Consider the following 14,626-nt stretch of genomic DNA (forward strand, 5'->3'; position numbering starts at 1 on the left):
TAAATGGACGGTTATGGGCTTAATAACATATACCCATGCTCCTGCAAAACTGAGAAGCACCAACAACATTCCCTTTTCTTTCAGTGGCCACTAGACAAATTCAGTGTTTACTTTTGTGATAAGGCTGCACAGACTTTCCCCCCCATGCCTTCTAAACAAGATCAGTAGGATGATATATGGGCTTTTAGAGACAAGGAAGTACTCATATTCTGGTCAGTTTAATGTGCCATATCTGGAAGGGAAGGAAAAAGATCTGTAGAAGTGGCTAGTTCCTCAAAAATAATAATGTTCAAGTACCAAGATAACAGACATGCTATCTTAGGTGAACAGCAGATTCTATGGTTTACAGGGCTCTTGTTCAGCAATCAAAGGCTAATACTTTAATGGGGCAGCTGAAATACCATACTTGTATTTTAATAGAAGTTATAGATTAATTTAGTCTGTTAAGACCTATCATGAAGATAAAGTACAAGACATCACTTTCAGCAATCATCAGTTCAGGACAATGTAATGCAATTAAAGTTTCAAGTCTTTCCAAACTTCTCCAACAAGAGCTGCATACTGAAAAGGTAATGATAAAAGACAATGCTTCCAGCTGCAGCAAGAGCAACTTCCATAGAATTTGTGCTATCAGTGATAAGCTGATAGATTCAGCTTAGTTCAAGAGGGGCACCAAGTTGCTAGTTCCACGAAAGTAGCCTAAAAAACATCTGGACTGTAATAATTTCTTTGAAAATAGCTACATGTCACTGCTGAACTCATCCTATAATTGTTGAAATACAGATTTACGTTCAGTTTAGCACAGCTGCAAGTTTGTTTTCACACAAAAAAGTAAACTCACAACTCAAAGAAGAGAGCTTCAAGTCTTCCATGAATCATTTTGAAGTCTTATGTTAAAGTTTGAGCTGGAAGTACAGTGTGTAGTTATGTCAGTGTGCCCACAGAACCTGTGCATATCACTTGAGATTAGATCTTCCCTGCAGTAAATGTATACAAGAGATTATTCATGCTACTAAGAGAAGGCAATATGAATATGCAAATTAGCTATTTTACAGAGAATTAACTGAAGCACTTTAATGAATTTGCTCTAAAATTGACACAAAAAGGCTACAGCAGAGGGGCAGAAGCCAGCTCTCCTGCATCCTAATCCAGTGCACTGTTTACAGAACCATCCTTCATACTTGGTTGTAGTGGTTCAGTTGCTTGCTGAGGACAGAGGCCTTTGACGGCCACTGACTGAACTGAGTTCAACTTAGTAAGAGAAAATTCAGAATTATTTCGTTGTAGAAGTCATCAAAAGAGAGAGAAGCGTCAGTCCTTAAACACTGCCAGTGTTCCAACTCGACATGGTTATAAACCAATCTTTTTAGCTAATGACCACCCAAAAACCTTGTGTGAATTCTCACCACAGTTAGCAGAGGATCCTCATACCACTCAGACAGGAAAGCCACCAAACTTTGTGCCTGGCAGTCCTAAGCAGCACATCCCACTGTAACCTCAAAGGGAGCCACCACCTTGGAGGGCAGATCCTATCACCGTTCTGCTGTCTGTCTTGGATGGAGCCACAATCTGGTGTTCACAGCAGCCCACAGGGACCACAGTGGACACCCGCTGCCAGCACTGTAAAGGCAACTTTGATGTAGGAACAGGAGGGCATATATCCAGATGGGTACCGTTAGAGAACAGGTTATGCCCCATGAACAGCAGACTGCAGCACAATAATGTAACAGCAGTACACTAAAACTCAATGTGGTAGTCTTCAGTACTGCCGTATTTCCAGGCTAGCAGCCTGAATGAAATCTAAGCATACCAGCTGATAATCTTAAAACCACACAGAAGCATAATCACTACACATGGCAAGTAAGCACATTTTCTGTGCTTCTTACAAAGAGCCTCCAAATCACTGCAGCACTAAAGTAACTTGTGTAATCTACACACCAGTTTGGTGAACACACCCATGCTATATAATCCTTACTCCACATCTCACACTGAATAATCTTTCAAAAGCTATTAATCAGCTTTCATTAGCTCTAAATTGCTTTTTGCTTGCTTGCAATTAAGGACTAATATCCAAAGAGTTAGAAATTTATAAGGTAATTAACCATAATGAGTAACGCTTCTAAAATATGATCAACTGCTGAGTATCAACAGAAGTCATAGTTTTTCCCGGTAAACTTTTTTTCCTCCATGTATTTATACAAGCTTAAAAATTAAGATTTATTTTGCTGAGGTTGAACTTTCACCAGATAATACCATATGTGCCTATTCCTTCTCTGGAAAGTAGCTAACTGTAGACAAAAATATCTGCAAACTAGCAATTACTGTTGACTCGGAAGGTTTTAAGGTGACACTGACATGATGAAAGATCTATTTTTATGTGTGTGAAGTGTATTTCAAGTTCAGAAGGAGGGACACAGAGAGAAAGAGAGCACTCACGTGCCGTAATGAGCTCACATACAGGACAAGATTCTGCTCAGCATTTGTAAATATCACCATGTCAAATACATTTCCATTCCTTGTCTTCCAAACAATTAAGTGTTGGTCAAGCAGTGCTAAAAAACTTTCTGAGTAGGTCAATAGCATATTAAATATTGTCCCAGGTTACAATATCAAACCAAATTAGTGAGCTGGGTCCAAGGTTATTAACAGTATATGAGATTCTTCTTCAGCCACTGCAACATAATACCAAAAAGCTTTAGCTATTTTAATGACACACATTTTTCCTATGAAAAATCATTCAGTTATTTCCCATTTTACTCTACATGTGGCATCCAATGCACACAAGTGCAACCCACTCATTGCAGTCTAAAATTTGTCAGTTAAAACCACACTTAAAGGTTCATCAGGTAGATCTTACACACATGACAAACTGCAGGTCAAAACACGCAAGAGGATGGAAACTGATCCTCTTACTGCGTGTTACAAGCTTTAGTCTAAAAAGCTGGAAGCTCAAGCTGCAGTCCATAGAGTGATCAGAAACCCTTCTTGATAAGGAAGCAAGGTGCACATCCCCAGAACATAACTGAGAATTTATTCATTCAGTATTTCCATGCTTTCTGCTTCCTGCAGAGCCATCAGAGGGGTTACACTGTTCCTGTAGAGTCATTAGCAGAACAATCAGCATCTAAGTTTTCTTCAGTTTTCCTCAGCAGCAACCACAGAATAGCAAAACTTAAGGAAAAGTAATAATCTAATCTATGCCTTGAAGCCCCATTTGGGTTTGTTTCCTCCCAGTTCTGAGCAGAGGGAGGCAGTCAGGCAGTTTTAACCTGTTGTGCCAGCACAGCAATCTGATGACTCTCCAGATTTCTTGTAGGTCCCCTTTAGGTACTGGAAGCTGCTCTGAGGACACCCCAGAGCCTTTTCTTCTCCAGTCAGCAGCTGGCCACTGTGCAGGCATGAGTTTGTCAGGAAACAACACCCTCAAGCTGGGGCAAATCTACACTGCCAGCCAGAGATGAAAAGATGAGTTTTATCCCCAGTTGCCGATGCACATCTTTTATTACCATTTTAATGTTTGGCAGCTTTTCTTCCTATCGGTCTGCCTTGCTATGTAAAACAGCTCAGCACTTCTGCTGCTTTTGTACTGCTTCCTACCAGGCAGAGGCCTAACCACTTTATATGTTAAAACAAATGCCATGGTGATGGAAATAAAGATGGGGACACCAAGCATGTAAGGCAGGAGAGATCCTCCAGAGGAAAAGCTGTAGTGCTGTGGAGGTTCTGTTGAAGGCATCCAGACATGCTGACAGCCAGTGCATGGAAATGCTTGCTGGAAAAATGGAATGTGTCCCTGCAGCGTGGCACAGAAGATGCCATTGCAGATGAAACAGCACTTTTTTCTGTCCCTCCTAACCAGCACTGACACTTGCTCCAAGATCCCTTCAGCACCATTACAAGGCCTTCTTGATGCAAACCAGAACTGGGACATGACTTTAATGGGGAGGGAGCTGAGTGTGGAGCTAGACAGGAAGGTGTTTCTGCAGCTGCTTTGGCTGCAGACCCAGCCCACGTTTACCTGGAGCAGCGGGAAAGCTTAGAAAGTAAGTGTGGGGTTGAACTGTGCAGACTGAGACCTGCAATTCACCTGCTTTTGTGTAGGAGCTGCTGTTCTTTAAGCGTGACACCCTTCTCATGGGTCACCCAAGAGAAGAGAGGAGTCGTCAAGCAGTGAGTGCGGGCAGGAGACAAGGAAGGCACAGGCTCTTAAGGGGCATCACAATCTCCTCCTGACTCCAGTGGAAAGGAATGGAATGGAGCAGAATGGAATGGAGCAGAATGGAATGGGATAGAATGGAACGTACTACACTAGACTATACTAGACTTGGAATGGGTTATGCTGTGTGATGCCAACAGCTCTGCATGACAAGCGATGCCCTAAGTATAAGGTGTCCACCCAGGAGAGTAGCTGTCTGCAGTGAAGGTCCCAGACCCATCCAGGAGACAGAGACAGGCTCAGCTACATGACTCATGCAGGGACTGAAGGCGCCAAGCTGAGCTATGTTCCCTGGGCACTTGGGAGGAGGCAGTGGGGTGAAGGTCCCAGCGGAGATGGGTCCCAGCCCCTGAGGCCTTTGAGCACCCCCAGGACCCTGGCAGAAGTAGACCTGCTTTGCTCATATGCTTTCCTTTAGACACTGATGCTTGGCCTCTTTGGAGACCTTCTCTCTGATGCAGTACTATTCTTAGGCTCTTGTGTCTCAGTAAGTTTTCCCATGGGGAAGAGCTCAGGCATTTCTAAAAGTGAGTACAAGGAAATAAAAACAAATCCACAGGGAACTGAACAGGTATTGCTCACCTCAGAAAGATTTGCAACCATTTGGTGGAGAAGCATGTCTTGCTTCAAACTGAGGCTTCCAGCCTTGCTACTGCTAAAGATGTGGAAACACAGCTCAACTGGATGAACACAGAAGACTTCCATGATACCACACACATTGTCTTCTACTCAGGGGCCTCTGGGGAGATTCAGATTAGACATTAGGAAGACTTTCTTCCCTGTGAGGGTGGTGGGACACTGGCATAGGTTGCCCAGAGAAGGTGTGGCTGCCCCATCCCTGCCAGTGTTCAAGGCCAGGTTGGACGGAGCTTTGGAGCAACCTGGTCTGGCAGGGGGTGTCCCTACCTGTGGAGGATGGTTGGTGCTTGATGATGTCTAAGGTGCTTTCCAACCCAAACCAGTCTATGATTCTATGGTTCTATGTATAATATTTAAGTTAGACAATAAGTCAACCATTTGAAGCTTTAAAATATATCCAGCTGTTTCATTTTAGAGCTGCCTAAAATAAACCTTTCCACATGGAATTGTTTCTTCTCCTGTTTGTACTGCAATGTTTCAAGATTCTGTTTTCTCTTGAAAACTATATCCCCGTTTAGAAAGCCCATGCTTATCTATACACAAGGGAGGACTCATATACTGATGGGGAGAGTTTATAGAGAAGAAAAGAAGCATTATGCCTGCTTCCTGTGGATTAAAGTTTTCAACAGCCATTACATTACTTAGTGGAGTAGAGAGTGCCTAAATGCAGTATTAGTACTTACTTCAGGGTGAGTTTACCCAGTTTCAAAACTTGACTGTAATCCATTCAGAGTAAGTATTTAGCAGGAGGGCTGGCTCTACAGCCCAGGTTCTGCACTGATGCTGTTGCCCTGCTTGAGGAACAAGTCTGGTTCCCTGTGCAGCAACATGCAGCACCCCACAGGGCAGTGCCACCTCAGGCAATACAGGATGCTCATCTCCACTGGCATGCAAACGTGCGCTTCCCAACAGCATGATCAAGGAGAAAAAGGAGGCCCCTATTCTGGAGGCAGAGCACCCCACATAGTGCTAGCCAGGAAAATCTGTCTGGATCCAAAACCATTTCAGGTGACAAGTCTTGTGATTTTGGGGTCCATAGTCTTTTAAGATGACAAAAATCAAGAGATTCAAATTGGAGACTAAGGATGTGAGGTGACCCTGCCCATGTCAGGGGGGTTGGAACTAGATGATCTTAAGGTCCTTTCCAACCCTAACTCTTCTATGATTCTGTGATTCTATGATGTACTTTCTGAATGTTTTTACTTTTCCAACAGGTAACTGCTACTGATAAAGATCACCTTTAAAAAAGAACATGGATTTAATAAACTCAACTGAACAAAATGGTACATCAGAAGAACTATTTAAATGGGCGACATCCAAGATTCTCATTTCCATTACCCTATCTGTGCTTGCACTAATGACAACAGCCATCAATTCTCTTGTGATGACTGCAATAATTGTAACAAGAAAGCTCCACCACCCTGCCAACTATCTAATCTGCTCACTTGCAGTGACTGATTTCCTTGTGGCAGTCCTAGTAATGCCCTTCAGTATTGTCTACATTGTAAAGGAGACCTGGATCATGGGGCAAGTGGTGTGTGACATCTGGCTGAGCGTGGACATTACGTGCTGCACATGTTCCATCTTGCATCTCTCTGCCATTGCTTTGGATCGGTACAGAGCAATCACGGATGCTGTGGAATATGCACGGAAAAGGACACCTAAGCACGCGTGCATCATGATCACAGTGGTATGGATCATATCCATTTTTATCTCCATGCCACCTTTGTTTTGGCGGCACCAGACAACCAGCAGGGATGACGAATGCATCATCAAACACGACCACATTGTTTCCACCATTTACTCTACATTTGGTGCCTTCTATATCCCACTGGCCTTGATTCTGATCCTTTATTATAAGATATACAAGGCAGCAAAGACATTTCACAGAAGAAGCGTCAGCCGGATCGTAAGGGAGGAGGTAAATGGACAAGTGCTCTTGGACGCAGGTGAAAGAAGCACCAAATCAGTTTCAATGCCCAGCACAGCAGAGAAAACATCAGATCCTGTGGTGAACTGTGATAAAATCAATATCACCATACGAAGCCCCAGGTCTGAATCTAAGCATGAGAAGTCCTGGAAAAAACAGAGAATCTCTAGCACAAGAGAGCGAAAGGCAGCAACGACACTGGGTCTGATCTTGGGGGCATTTGTGATCTGCTGGCTCCCTTTCTTTGTAAAAGAAGTAGTTGTTAATACCTGTGAAAGGTGTCACATCTCAGAAGACATGTCTAATTTCCTAGCATGGCTGGGATACATAAATTCCCTTATTAACCCTCTAATCTACACAATCTTTAATGAAGATTTCAAGAAAGCCTTCCAAAAGCTTGTGCGGTGTAGGCAATATCTTTAAGAGCTTTTGTTCATATAAGGAGGACATACTCATTGGGTTTTTAACCTGTATAAATTTATATCACTGAGATGACATTTGTTGTGTTTAAGGAAAAGCACCGAGACTCTTCATTTACATGATGACTTTTTTTGTATCAGTAGCACTGGGAGCATAAATTGCCCAAGTTTTAAAGAGATGGATCATCTGCAATCAGTTTTGCTCTGGAAAAAGAGGTAGCATATTTTGGCTCTAATTCAGTTGGGATTTGCACAACTGCCTATCTCGAAGCCTAAGGTATTACCTTAAATGTGAAGGAAATATACACTTGAAGTAGACAAAGTAACAAAATTTAAAAAAAGAAAACACACTCTAATCACAAATAAGACAGAAAATACACCCTGGAATTAAGACATGATTTTATTAGTTTGGCACAGGCCTGCAGCACAGAGCCAAACCTTTCCCAGGGAAGGGTAGTAACTTAAACATATCTAACATCATCCTGTGTTGATTAGCTGAGTGCAGCTGCAGCTCTGCTTTCTCCCGCAGATGAAGGACTTGCCTGTGTTTTGCCCTCACAGCACCCCAGCAGCAGGTGAGGTGCTTTCATGGGTTACCAGTTTCATAGCAAGCCAGTGTTATGAGCCCTCTGCCACTGTGCACCCACAAGAGATGTGGGCACAGCCCCAAGGCAAACAGCCAGACGGTTGGGGCACCACCAGTGAGCTGGGTACACATAATGCCTTGTGCTCTGAGAAACCAGTGCAGTAGGGTGTAGGGAGGGTAAGCTCATAAAGAGCACCTGGTCCTCCTAATGGAGATGTGAGAAGCATGAGACTCCTTTCTTCATGTCCTCACCCCTGCCTCACTCACCTTATGAGCCATGGCTCCTGGGACTTTCAGCACCAAACCCAGCCACACAGTTTGTGCAGGAGCCCATAGAGCATTGCTGTCACTGGGTGGCTTAGTGAGGTTTGGTTGAGTGCCACCTGATGAAGGACTTGGGCTAACAGCTCTGGCTCAGCATATTCAGCCCTCCATTGGCCCAGAAGTCTGGTGTTCCCCAATTCTTTACTGAGCTGCCTCAAGCAGTAGGGCTGTGCACCCTCTTTCCAAGCCTGTGAGAAAGCAGATACCGACCATGGTGCTGGCAGCATGGGTCCCTGGAAAAGGTTGTGCAGCAGCTTCTGCAGTAAGGGCAGGGGAAGTGACTTCAGTATGCAGTGCCCACCTAGGCAGGGGATCCTGTGGGATACTCACTGGCTGGCACCTCCTTCCCTCAGAGCATCTAGTCCATGTCCCCAGTCCCAGCAGAGCTAAAAGGACCTTGCCAACCCTCACCAGCTTGGTTCAGTCAAAGGTAACCACAATGAACAAATCTCTCTGTGGGCTGCCTTCTAAGGCCTCAAAAATGGCACTGTGGTCAGCTTTGAGTCACATGCCCTAAATGACAGGCCACAGCACTTTTGAGTGCAAGAACAGCCCTCACCTCAAAACCAGCAGAGCAAGTTTACCACCAGCTAAGGGTACTAACAGGGAAGTGGGCATTTACCCTAAGTGCAGGCGAGCTGCTAAAAGCTACACCAGAACCCAAGGATGGATTTTGCACTTTTCAGGACAAACAGACTGGCTCTGAATTTATTGCCAGCCATTCAGTGCTTTCTAGCAGAAATAGGGACTTGAAACTCCTTACAGGAACTGCAAACCCTACTGTTAGCAGCAGCAGTCTCCTGATTTGGCACTGGGGGCCAGCAGCTTAAGGACATCTCAAAGAAGCTGAGACAGAAGACCACTATGCACACCTTAGTTTTGGAAAGGTATCACCCACTGGTCTTTGCAGTTCTTCTTCCAAGACTTTCAGTATCTTGCATTAGACAAGAAAACACAGAAAGAAACCATCAGTGTCATTTCTCTCTTCCCCTCTCCCTTCCCTGTATTACAAACTCTGCAGTTAAATAATCTTCATATTTTGCCCACTAGCTACCAGCTGACACAACAGCTGTCAGAGGTGTTTCTTGCAAGATGACAAGGTTTGAAACCTGAAATATTGAACTAATTTGTTTCTGTCACTTGCAACTTACTGTATTGTGCTTTCATATCAAGGTCTGAATGAGATGCTATTCACAAGTAGTAGAAACAGTGCATTTGCTTTATTATTGATTTTAACCCAGCCAGGAACCTAATGGAAAGCTCACTTGTCATGCCGTGTAGCTCTAGCACAGCAGTAGCACAGCTAAATTTTTTAAGATATTAGGATGCGACAGGATGGAATTTGGCGGATGCTCAGTGCAAGCTAGCCCACTTTCCTACCATTGCAGTCAGAGCACAGCCTCTGCAGCCCCTGTGACCTTGGCAATGGCTGCATTATGCTGAAATTAAATACTGCTTTAAACATCAGCTGTGTTCTGCTGTCTCCAGGAAGAGCCATGGAATTCAGCTTTCTAAAAGGATTAGCAGAGTAGCAGAAAGCAGCAAAGAAAACCCCACTGAAATATCTAAGATTGAAGACCTGTTTCTCATGTTTCCCAAGTAACTCAGTCATAACACTGGATATCTAGGGGCAGGACTTCCTCTCCCCTGCTTCTCCATTTATGACTGCAGAAGGGTAGAGTATATTGTTTATCCTGTTACATGTAAGAAGTCTGACAATGTCATGTAAAATCAAATCGGAAGAAAAAATGGGTTGCTTTTGAAGAGAAATGATACTTAAAATACTCCTATTTAAATAATAATGGATAAAGGTCCAAGAATGGAACAATATGTAGATAAACAGAAAACAGCTGTCATTTATGCACTGTTAACAGTATTATACTCTGAATCTAATTGAGCTGCTAAACATTTGTCAAGATGCAGGGTGGTTTCTTTTATACCATTTGCAGTGAGCTGTATCTGCTCACCCTCCAACACCCCAGTGATGGAAGATGCAACCACAAGAAATCCAAGCATATGAGCAGGTAGTTATCCCATTAAAAGCACTTGCAGCTTGTGGACCATCATTTCTTGGTGTCTGACTGCAACTCATCACTCATTCTCTAGCAGACTCCACTGTGCCAAACACTACAACACAACCCTACACAGGATCATTTAATCTCTAGTATTTAGCCATGTATGTGATGTGTTAAGAGAAAAAGTGAGCTCCTCTTTCAAAATGCATAAAGGGATTCTGCTTTTCCCTCTCCATTAAGCACACAGGTATCCAACGGAGCTTAGCACTGGATTCAAGGAGCAAGAGAAAGCAAGATTTTATGCACTGGAGCTAAGATTTTTTGCAAGTAGCTCTGTGCCATAACTCAGCAAATAGAAAGAAACCAAACTATGGCCCTTTTCCTGTCTCTCTCAGAAGACACTGTGTATGCATTGCAGGGAAGGCGCTTACAGTTGCTCTGGGGTTTGCACAAAGCTTCCTAGATCTCTATCCCTGCTCCTGCTTCAGCTGCTCTCCCTGTTGCTGGTTGCTGCCCACCCATCTGCCCATCAGTTTAGATTCCTTCTAAAACCCAGAGAGCTGACTTGGGAGCAGGTCAGCAGTTCCCACTTCAGCTTTCACAGAGAATTCCTGAAGCAGCTGTGAACATTATATCCAGTTCAGGTGGATGGATTTTGCTAACAGCAAGCAGTTAAATACACCTCATTATCCTGTGCTCATTTCTTTACCTTTCCTCACCACCAGATGCTTTATCAGTTTTCTTTCCTCTTGAGGGTGGTATATCCCTACAAAGGTCTTGGGGATACAAATATACTTTTGTTTTAGTGATGCAGTCACACTTGTTAACGCATGACTGCACCACCCAGAAACACCCACCTCATCCAAATGTGGATTTGGCAGTCACTGTCTTCAGCTGGTGCCTAATTGTTCTTGGTGCTAGGGAGGTATACAGAAATAACTATGTGCCAAATTATTTTCTCCAGCAGTTACAAACTCAGCACATTATTTCTAGGCAAGTACACATTACCATTTGGCCTTTACATTTCAGACTCCCTTGCAGAAAAGAAACAGGCTTTTCTGAACTCTACAGACTAAAGAGTAAATGCTGCAACAAAAGTGACAGGAAACTCTTGTAGTAGCCCTGTAAGGATTAAGGATAAACCAAACACCATGTCTCATGTAAAAACAAGAGCTGCGCCAGTGCATGGGCACCTGTTCTCAGGCAGAGAACTAATGGGTCAGCAGTCACTGGGTCATAGCAGGAACTTACAAACACTCCCACACAAATTTAGCAAAGGCTAAATGGCATCTGCTGGGGGCTCTCATATTCTTCCTCAAAAAAGCAATGCTGCACTACAGGGACAGTACTACCAATAGCAGGACTGCTAAAAATTACAGCAAGATGATGCTGTCTCCTCCACTGCAGAATTCTGAAATGAATTCAACAGATTGGGGTTTGGAGTTTTTTTCTAGGATTTTTCATTTGTCTCGGGGGAGCCTGGGTTGAATTTCTCTTTTTCCTCCTCAACGAGGAAAGCTAAATCTCTAGAAGAAACATAAACATTTCTTTGATCTAGTGTTTCTATCTGTCATTTAGTAACTGAAGAAATGAAAGCCTTGGTGATACAGGGCTTGGCTAAGAAGAAATTTTACAGAGAGCAGAACAAACAGAAGTCAGCAGCATTGGCATGAACAGTCAAGGTTACCAACTGAAGTCAAACTAGCCTTTCTGGTATCAAATTCTTCACTTACAACAGACATTAGTTACTGAAAACAACCTTATATCCTCAGCAACTTATTGAAGTATGAGTGTCCAAAATTCCAACATTGTTTATTTCTTGTTCAAGTGAGTTACTTCTTAAGAACTTTGCAACTCAGGAAAATTTTAGAGGGAAATATTTCTAGGCAAGGAAAAAGTACTGTGTTTCTTTAGTCAAACTACATTAGTACAATTACTTATTAATGTACTTGGTTGAGGCAGAGTAAAGTCAAAGAAAATACTGAAAGCTATTGTGTTGTATCCACTAGTACTAGTACCCACTAGTAGCTCGAGTAAATTGTATCCACTCTTTAAGGCATATATTTACTGAAACTATAGTTTTGAAGGTATTTGTTGTTACATAGCAGATGGGCAGCACTAAAACAATTAGCTGCCCTTTCCACTTTAACGAAAGATAGTTCTTATACATGTATGATACTTACACTTAATTGCTTTTTTTACTGTTCTTCCCATACACTCACCGGTTTGAAACTGAGAACAGGATTTTACGGTTTGGGTTTAAAGACGAAAAACATGTTTAACACCACAAAAAGTGCTAACTGCTAAGATAATACTAGAAGAGCAATTAATCTTCTCGCTTTCAGTTTAGATCATGACTGGTAGTAGACATTTAATGCAATAGCTAGCTCTGCTGGCAGCACTCCAAGATGCAAAAGCTGTGGCTAATTTGTATGACAGCAAGCGTCTGCTAGGCAACTCACTTTTGGCTAAGCCTGGTTTCCCATATTTCACAGTACAAAGCTGCATAAAACAGTCCACAGCCATGAAATAAGAAATCAGGCAGTTTGCACTCCAGTTGTTTCTAGTCTGGCAAACACCAAAAGATAGTTGCTCCACACACACACACACACAGTTAACCAGAAGGAGCAAAGCAGTTTCTTTATCCACAGCAAAAGTAACCAACATCCATCTATTTCACATCCATCTACTATTCTGGAAGTAGCCAGGAGACAGCCTGAACTGACCCGTGGCCAGGTGGGCTCAACACAGACCAGCACTGCTCCCCAGCCAGATGCAAAAAAAAGATCTCTTCAAGGAGACTTAGCAAACTTAGTGCTAACCATTACCAAAACAAAGAGCAATCCAATGTCTGGTCCACCTTCCCTAGCAAGGGGAGTTTAACCACATATTAACAGTCCCTTAATATCAGTGCCTGCAGCTTACTGTCCTGCAGCTAACTGATCTGGGCTCTTTCAGCCCTTCCAGCATGTCTAGCAAGACGATGTTGAACTACCTGATCAGGTCTGTGTTGGGTCAGTACAGGGTTTGCATGCTCTGTCATCATAAAGCTCAGCTCTGAGCTGGTTTTCAGGTTGTGTTTCTTTCATCCACATTTACTTTGACAGCAAGTAAACGGTAGTCATTTTGAACCCAAAACAGTTTTCCAAGCAAAATATATCTATTACAGGTAAGCATGACCTTTTTTTTCACATACATAAATATCAATCAGAAATGGGGAAGAAGGGGGAGAACAGGGAAAGTAAAAGACTGGGCAGTTTTCTCCTTACAGAGCCAGGCAGACTTGAAATAAACTTGCTTGAACTCATCACAGCTCAGATCCAACTAACAGAAGCACTACTCCACTTGGAAGCTGCCTGGCACCCCCTAGGAGTTGAGAAAGTGAGAGAAAGTTGGTTTGCCATCTCCATCCCACAGAAGCTCAGTACAGCACACCACATCTGGGTGCACATGATCATTCTTGAAGACTACTGCGACAATACTGTTCAGACCAGGCACGCACAGCCAGTGAGACTGGTGAATTACAAGTACCGAGATTTAAAGGCTACAAACAACAGGGAAAACTGGAGTAGTATCAAAGCACATATTTTCAAATCTTACCCACATTTCAACACTGCTCTCTCAAAAGCTACCTTGAACTCAGGAAGAGCGTTGAATGGAGACTCTTCCCTTGCTTTAGATATGGCCAGGTATATATCCTCAGCTTGCTTTATGTTCCACAAATACAAGTTACACAAAGTCAAACCGTTACCATGTTTCCTGTTTCTCCTTGTTGAATACCCTGGTATATGCCAATCCTCTCCAGCCCCTGCTGCCTGGCCTTCAACTGTGTCTCCAGCTCTCTGAACATAGTGTTAAAGCACTTCACAACCAATTTACTCCACCGCTTCTCTTTCTTCTTTGACTGCTGAACAATAAACAAATGAAACACCCTCCCAGCTCCAAACCTGCAAACAAGAAAACGAGCAAAGCATCAAACAAAAAATAAAAAATAAACAAAGCAGTCTACATTCAATAGAGAATAAATCAAGTAGCGTTGCTCTGAACCACCACTTCTACTCAGCCCACTCCATGACCTGTTCTTACCCACACCACAATGCACACCGTGAATGAAGGGTAAGAGTAGAAAGTTTGGCTTATTTTGTGCTACTGGACCACAGAGCTGATTTAAAGGTCCTTCAGGGGGATGAGGAAGGCTATGAAACAATAACTTTTCCTGCCTTTTCTCATCCTTAGCTGTACGAGGAAAACCAAAGGAGAAGTGATGCATTACAGACTAACATGCAGATAAGGAAATACAGCACAAGTGAAAGAAGCATCAGAGAGAAGGATAAAAGCCAGAGTAGGCTTTCACCAAGAGCTGGATTTGGCCTCTGTTCAGAGGGAAGCTCTCAAGGGGCAGAGCAGCTTTGCCTCAGCTACCAGATGCTTTGTGAAGGGTGCAGCCAACAGCCCAAGCAGTCGCTCTGCTGGGTGCGGGCTGCTGCAGCACCCATG

The 14,626-nt window shown here is 43.3% G+C and overlaps 1 protein-coding gene across 1 annotated transcript; it reads left to right on the forward strand.

Annotated features, from left to right (window-relative positions):
- Positions 1-6,107: 6,107 nt before the first annotated feature.
- On the forward strand, positions 6,108-7,208 carry HTR1F (5-hydroxytryptamine receptor 1F; the record flags this gene model as incomplete). Its single annotated transcript, XM_080613834.1, has 1 exon — positions 6,108-7,208. The coding sequence occupies one exon, from the start codon at positions 6,108-6,110 to the stop codon at positions 7,206-7,208; it is 1,101 nt and encodes a 366-aa protein (XP_080469960.1).
- Between the last annotated feature and the right edge of the window lie 7,418 nt (positions 7,209-14,626).

The sequence above is a fragment of the Psittacula echo genome (assembly GCF_963264785.1).
Source record: "Psittacula echo genome assembly, chromosome: 3".
Taxonomy (NCBI): Eukaryota; Metazoa; Chordata; class Aves; order Psittaciformes; family Psittacidae; genus Psittacula; species Psittacula echo.